The following is a 7,134-nucleotide window of genomic DNA, read 5'->3' on the forward strand; positions in this document are numbered from 1 at the left end:
ACCGGTATTTAGGAATTTTCTCGTAATAGATTATGACATTTGCTTAGATAGGTGCACTAAGAAAATCGGCTAGGTTATATCATATACGCCAATTTGTTGCAGTTCACGTATATTTGGTTATGTTTCATTACGTCATTCGTTTGTAAGTCAGCCCCATACTATCTACTATATTTGGTTATACAATAATACGTCATTTTCCGGAGAAAGTCGGTACCAGCAGTGGCATATGAAATTTGCTTAATGTTTACCAACTCGTCCTCATGTCTCAACACCTTGTTGTTCACAAAATAAAGACGAGACAAAACGATTCAATGTGCGAATGACATCTTTTAATTGCTAAGTTAAGTCGGATCTTTATAGCACAGCTTAAAACATAATTTGCATAATCTCTGTCAGTGTACAGTATTGTTCAGCTAATTTATATTCTAATATACATTCTTTCATTCATTTATTTACTTGCACTTAATTAACGTACTCTCGCTATGTTGATAGTTATGGTTCGTCAAGTAGGCCTATCAACCTATTGATCATAGGCCTAGCTTATTCATGGATAGGCAAAAGGACAAAGCATAAAAGGGTTGTACAATCCAGAAGTCAAATGGGACAACAGACAAGTGGCATAGCCTGAATACAATGTATCCGTGCCATTACATTACGACAAGGTGCACGTACTGCAAACATTGCCGCTAATTCCCTGCCTGTGACACCAATTTGAATAATTCAATTTCTGTCCGATAACCCTAACGAGTGTACCTTTATTTACAAACCTTACGCCTGTTCGAGTTAGTTAGTTACCCGGGTAAGTTATGGACACTTTTTATTGAGTATGAACCAACTTACCGGGGTAAATAACTAAAAGCCTAATTGACCGAAAGTGTCAGGTAGGGTTTTACCTAGAACCAAGCCCGTCCATAATTATCTAGTCATTATTAGGCCTGTGTGTTTAGGTTCAGACATAATTCTATTCATCAATCTTGGGTGAAAGGTGCAAAGCACCGTAAGACGACAGGGTCTTGGATGTGAATGCAGGGATGGCTAGCCGGTTTGCATGCGTTCTTCGATGTGTGTTTAGTGTACTCGCCAACGTAAACCCCTTACCACACAGCTCACAGCGGTATGGCCTCTCTCCTACAATTTAAAAAGAGACTCTATTTTAGTATGTTATAATGTGTATAACTTTTGCTTAAAACTCGAATCATTTTTGTTATAATTAGAAAAAAAATCACTTTGATTAAAGTAATAATAAATAATAAAAAGAGTACATATATTATATTTATAATCAAAAGAAATCGGGCCTACTTGTTGCAAAGAGTTAATATATATATACCCTTTAAAGCGTGGTTCCCACTAGAACGCAACGCAGCGACGTATTGACGCAAAGTGATGTATTGCGTAATCACAAGTGGGAACCGACGACGCATCAGTGCTGCAAACATCGCAGGTTTGATTTCACGCAGGTGGGGGCAAACACAATGATTGGAAGGGCATTTTCTTACGTTGCGTAGGTTGCGTTACGTTGCGTCGCTAGTGGGAACCAAGATTGAGGAAGTAATATCTATTGTAGGCTGTGCTAGATATCGCCGTTTTAAAGTAATTTATAATGTAGTAATGCTGAATTTAATGAATACTAATGAAAATGCTCTTCGCTAACGCTTGCTCGGTATAAATAGATAATTCGATAGATAATTATAAGTAGTAACACTCAGGAATAACATTGTTCACAAGTAGTGATTGTATATTGATTACGTTAATCATGAATTTTAATAATCAGTCCGTCGATAGGTGGCGCTATAATGGAGTAACAAATACTCGTCGCAACCTTGCGCATGTTCAGTATTACTATTTGGTAAAGTTGTAATATTCAGAAATATTATATAAAAGTCAATACTGTATAATATTAATAAAGTTTAATCATTTAAATCGTCGATTGGTGACATTATAAAGGCATACATTTTTATTGCTCATAATTATTAATATTTTATGCTGTTAGTATTCCTTTACGAGCGCCACCAGTCGGCGTTTTGATTTTGGCTGGATGCACCGGAATGGAAGAATATACAATCTAGAGTACTGTACTTCTATTCTTCTAGTCATGCATTCCCAGATCAGGGAGCCCTGACCAGATATTGTTTACGTCATCAGGAAGAGTTACATTTTCCCATCGGAATTTAGCTTATACGTATGAAACGCAATGTGTGCCAACATTTTTATTTTTTATTACGACGCAATATTAAGTGGAATCGCCGTCTAAACCTTTACATCATTGGATATTGATACCAGGGCTTAACAACTTAGTTCTTACCTGTATGTCCGTATATGTGAGCTTGTAGGTTTCCCTTTTGGTTGAAGCCTTTACCACAGTATGTGCATGTGTACATTTTGACGTCAGAGTGTGTCCTCATGTGATAGGTCAAATGTGTTAGCTGTTTGAATCCTCTACCGCATTTTTTACACTTGTGCGGTTTCTCACCTAGATAAATGATTCAAGAATTCAATTATAGAAAGCTCATTAGAAAAGATGTTTTTTTATAATTATTATATGTTGGTCTTTATTTTTATTACCGTATATTTACAGTATTTATGTTTGCAACTATTTGGGAGCCTTCGTTTAGAAAACCTATCCCACCAGAGAGCGGAGAGAGCAAATTATACATAATTATAAATGTGTCCTTTATTTATATACTTACCTGTATGAGTGTACGAATGAATCTTCATGTCGATTTTCTGATGAAATCCTTTACCACAGTACTGACATACGAATGGTTTGTAGTTCGTGTGAGTGCGCATGTGCGTATGGAGATTTGATGCACGGTTGAATGCCTACAAAAAACAACATACATTTGTACCTCAAAAAGAAACAATTTTGACACTCCTGTTATGCACTCATTCAAATGTTGATAATAATTGTACGTTTGATGTACACGCGCGTTCCAACGTTGATACCGTACGACTAATGTACGCTCGCCTTCAAACTAATAGTAGTGGCTTATGTGTACGCGCGCGTTTAAACGTTGATAATAATGGTACGCTTATGTACGCGCCCGTGTTAAATGTTGATAATAATTATAATAACGATAGTCAAAACTTGTACAATTTAGTTTAGCTTACCTTGCCACACTGTGAACACTTATATGGTTTAACAGTTGTATGTATTAGGCGATGACGAGTTAGGTTTCCAGGTTGCCGAAATGCGCGCCCACATATCTCGCATTCAAATGGCTTGTCACCTGTATGAATACGCTATAGATAAAATATCAAATTAATGAATTAACCATATTTTTATTCATCAAATGAATTATTAATGACAATTCCATAAGGTGTATGGTAATCATATAATCTGCAAAATGTAATTAAAAACATGACATGATGGAACTTTTTTTGTATTCATTACGTTACGTTCATTGTCCGTACAACGTAATAGAATAATTTTACACTGTCAGAATTTCGAATACTACTGCCGATGATGTTTTCATTCTTTTTCTAAGATAATCTTACCTTATGAGTCACAAGTGTATTACTTCTGCTGAATCCTTTATTACATATATCGCAGACGTATTTGCGTTGTGTTTGTTTGGCTTCCGACTCATTTAACTCTCCATCCGTTTTGGCGCTGTCTTCTGCGTTATCGTCCGTTGCGAAAGATGACTCGAGCGATGTATTATTTCTATATTGCATATCTGTGCCATTCTGTATGTATTCTAGTCCAGGGATTGGCTGCCTGGCTTTATTACGCCCTCTGCGACTAACTTTCTTGGCAAAAAAACCGTTATGTATGTTAACAACATGTTTAGCCAAGATTTTCTGTCTCTGTTTTGCCAATATTTCAGTTACGTACACGGGGGGAATAGTCGCTTTATGGGTAGTGAGAAGGGAATCGGTGGTGTGTATTTCTTCTTCAAACACTTCTCCATTAGAATCTCTCCCTGAGTCTACCTGTGTTCGCTCCGGTAGATTAAATATCGAGGCAAGTTGGAGGTCGGTTGAGGAAATCACTTCTTTATCCGCACTTTTCTTTAGCTGTTTAGACAAATCTTCAATTGATTTTGCTTTTTTGAAATATTCAACCTGTTCACAAATGCTTTGGTTGTATTTCAGGTATCTGTCTTTGGACAGGCGATCGTCATTGGTCACGTGATACTGGTGGAACTGTGAATGACATTTGTTGAAAAGTTCAACTTCATGCAAATCAAAAAGCTGTGAAGACGGAAGTTCGGTGGTTGATAATGCACTGTGTATTGCAAGCGGCTTAATTGGAAAATTACTTTTTATAACTGTAAATAAAAGTAGATAATAATAATAATTATTGAAGCTACATCTTCACAACGGTGGCAGACGTTCATACAAAGCGTCCTTAAAACAACCAGCAGATACAAAATCAATACAACAGATACAACAATTGTCGTAGTCGATCACTTAGATATACAACAACTTATAAAAATTAAGTAGTAGGCCTAATAACTAAAAAATAATAATTAAAAATAGTAATAGTGAGAAACTGAAAATAATAAATAACAACAGTAGACCTAAATAATAATAACTGAAAGTAACAATTACTGAAAAGATATACAGTAATAATAGATTTGTTTAGAATAGGTTAGATTTTCATGAAAGATATAATTTTCCGCACGTTTGATGTTGGTAAATTTAACCTGACAAATACAGTACAATGAAATTAGGATTAAACCACTTCAAAGTATAGCTTTGTTCAGACGCCCTTTCTCTATCTGAGTAATATTTAAACTGTTTCACTTGCTCTGCGTTCAAACGTAGTATAACCAAGGCCTATGAAAAGTATCGGAATTATATTGGAGGTCAATCGGAGTTATGAATCGATCAAGTTATGAATCGGAGTTAACAACACGGAGCACTTGCGTATGTTTTCATTTCATTTATTTATTCGACACAATCGGTCAAGGGGTACGTCAGCTACAATGCGCCATAGCGTGTCAAGTGTCCGCCACCCCTAACTCTGATATGATTTTGATGAATTAAAGACGTTCTTGCATGCTTAACTCTACTGAACACGGCTAGTTTGTAGTACATAGGCCTACCTTTGTTTGGCACCTGTGCTTGCGTATCACCAGGGAACGCTACACCACTCTGTGGCCTACGTTTTACTAGAAAAGCACGGGGCATGACTTCGGTTTGTTAAATCTGCAAAAACAAATTTTGCGCATAAGAAACAAAATCCGTCAAATTATACATTGATATTAGTTAATGTTGTTTTCATAGTATTAAATATGTTCATGTTCCTTATGTATTTATTTATTTAGGTCTCGATATGAATTAATAATTGTAATACAGTAAACTTATATACATCATGGATCAATAAAATCTATAATTAATTCACGAATTGCATTCAAATCTGAATTTGTTGTAAGAATTATACCCTCACTATCTCTGTTCTTATTATCAACAACAACTAATAACAATTTATATAATATATGTAGGCCTACAAAGCTCGGCAAAACAAATATTGTGATACAATTAATTATAAATCGTAGGCTAGAATACCAGCAGATGATTCAGGAGCCAATGGTTGACTTGGCCTATCATAAAATCCACAATCATAAAGTGATAGTGGAATCCGGAAATGCAAGAGAACAACACCTAAATCGAACGATTCCTTGATCAAACTATTAGGCCTATAAGCGCTTTACGATATGATACGATTATCATCTATTGTCATTTTAACAATAACATTTTAAAAGTGCAGTATGGAGAGCCAATTCGAAAGTGTTCAGCACTCATGGCAATCCTCATGGTGCTGCTGTATGTTTTATACGTTGTTATTTGTGCCTGAAAATTGAATAAAATAAAAAATAAAAAAATAAAAAACAAATGAAATTTGGTTGCTTGGTTTACATTCTGATTTAGGCCTACATACTATTTAAGTACGATTCCAAAAAAATAGTTAGATCTAAGATAGTTAGGTCTAAAGATGGTAAAATAACAAATACCGAACCCAGTAAATTTACTGTAATTGTAAACAATACACTAAATGTATATGTTCACAGAATGAAATTTAGTTCAGAGGTTGAGAAAAACATCTCCTTAAAGAGCACTGCTTCAGAAACATGCAAAAAGAAGTACACATCTCTCAGTCTCCTCGCAAAGTGTATGAACCAATGAATAGATAATTGCTAATAAGACGCATTTCGTTCGAATAGACAATTGATATTAAGACGTATTTCGTTCGAATAGACAATTGCTATTAAAACGTAGGCATATTTCGTTTACATAATATATTTGTAACTATGTAAGAAATTGAATGAATGAGATGAAGAAAGAAAATAAACATAAAGTACGATCCTTAAATGAGAATAGAATTTATCTGTTTTATCACGGTACAAACCTATACGGCCCACTACTATTTAATGTAAGTTATAGTATTTAGCTACAGTATCAGAATTTGCAACTACTCTACTTTTTTTTCAATTAATTAAAATTAAGTAATCAACGAATAAATATTTCCCAAAAAGGAAAACTATTATTAATTCAAATACAAATTTGAAATAGTTATATAATCGTTAGGCTACAGTGGAACTTTAAAAATTCTAAACGTGTTAATATATAATATTACTATTAGTAAAATTAAGAGTTTAATAACAACTATAACTTTTTTGTGACAAGTTGAGCGAGTCAAATGGGCACTATTACCTTTACGAGGCCGACTCGCTCCTAGTTCTGGTGGTTCCAGTGGTGGTGAAGTCGGATATACACCGTAGGTCCAGTGTACACAGGTATAACCCATGTGCACTTTAAGGAACCCAGTTCATCATTCGAGACGAATAAGGGTTACCTCGGTGAACTGGTTCTCACAAAATAGCCACTGTATCTTATAGGACAGTGATTAATTTACTATTGGTAATCATTGGCCACATATGCCTAAAGACATATAATAAATAAGTTTAAAATAGATCATTTTGCCAATGTTAAATATAGTATAAGAATCAAAGAAAACATAGTACAAGTACTTACGAATTTACGATGATGTATAGGCCTAAACTAATTGCTATTGGGCTAGCGACGGAATTAAAGTACGCTCGCAAATAACATCTTTTTTATATCGATACCAGTACCAGCAGAAAGTAACGGCATTGTCATAGCGTCAAACTTCCAATCGCAACACCT

At 35.0% G+C, this 7,134-nt stretch overlaps 1 protein-coding gene across 1 annotated transcript; it reads right to left on the reverse strand.

Annotated features, from left to right (window-relative positions):
• Positions 1-307: 307 nt before the first annotated feature.
• Positions 308-7,134, reverse strand: LOC144839843 (uncharacterized). The gene is made up of 7 exons (XM_078695398.1): positions 6,982-7,134; positions 5,052-5,154; positions 3,496-4,271; positions 3,109-3,240; positions 2,688-2,820; positions 2,303-2,470; positions 308-1,128 (listed from the first exon to the last, which is right to left on the reverse strand). Exons 2-7 carry the CDS (start codon positions 5,134-5,136, stop codon positions 962-964), a joined length of 1,461 nt encoding a protein of 486 aa, XP_078551524.1. The 5' UTR covers positions 5,137-5,154; positions 6,982-7,134; the 3' UTR covers positions 308-961.

Source organism: Antedon bifida, chromosome 4 (genome assembly GCF_963402885.1).
Source record: "Antedon bifida chromosome 4, ecAntBifi1.1, whole genome shotgun sequence".
NCBI lineage: Eukaryota > Metazoa > Echinodermata > Crinoidea > Comatulida > Antedonidae > Antedon > Antedon bifida.

Bases quoted from the DNA above. Each gene is read 5' to 3' on its own strand.
- LOC144839843 (XM_078695398.1), bottom strand. From the start codon at position 5,136: ATGCCCCGTGCTTTTCTAGTAAAACGTAGGCCACAGAGTGGTGTAGCG. The intron at 4,272-5,051 runs GTAGGCCTATGT...TTTTATTTACAG, and splicing joins AGCACAGGTGCCAAACAAAG to TTATAAAAAGTAATTTTCCA. The intron at 1,129-2,302 runs GTAAGAACTAAG...TTTAAATTGTAG, and splicing joins TCACATATACGGACATACAG to GAGAGAGGCCATACCGCTGT.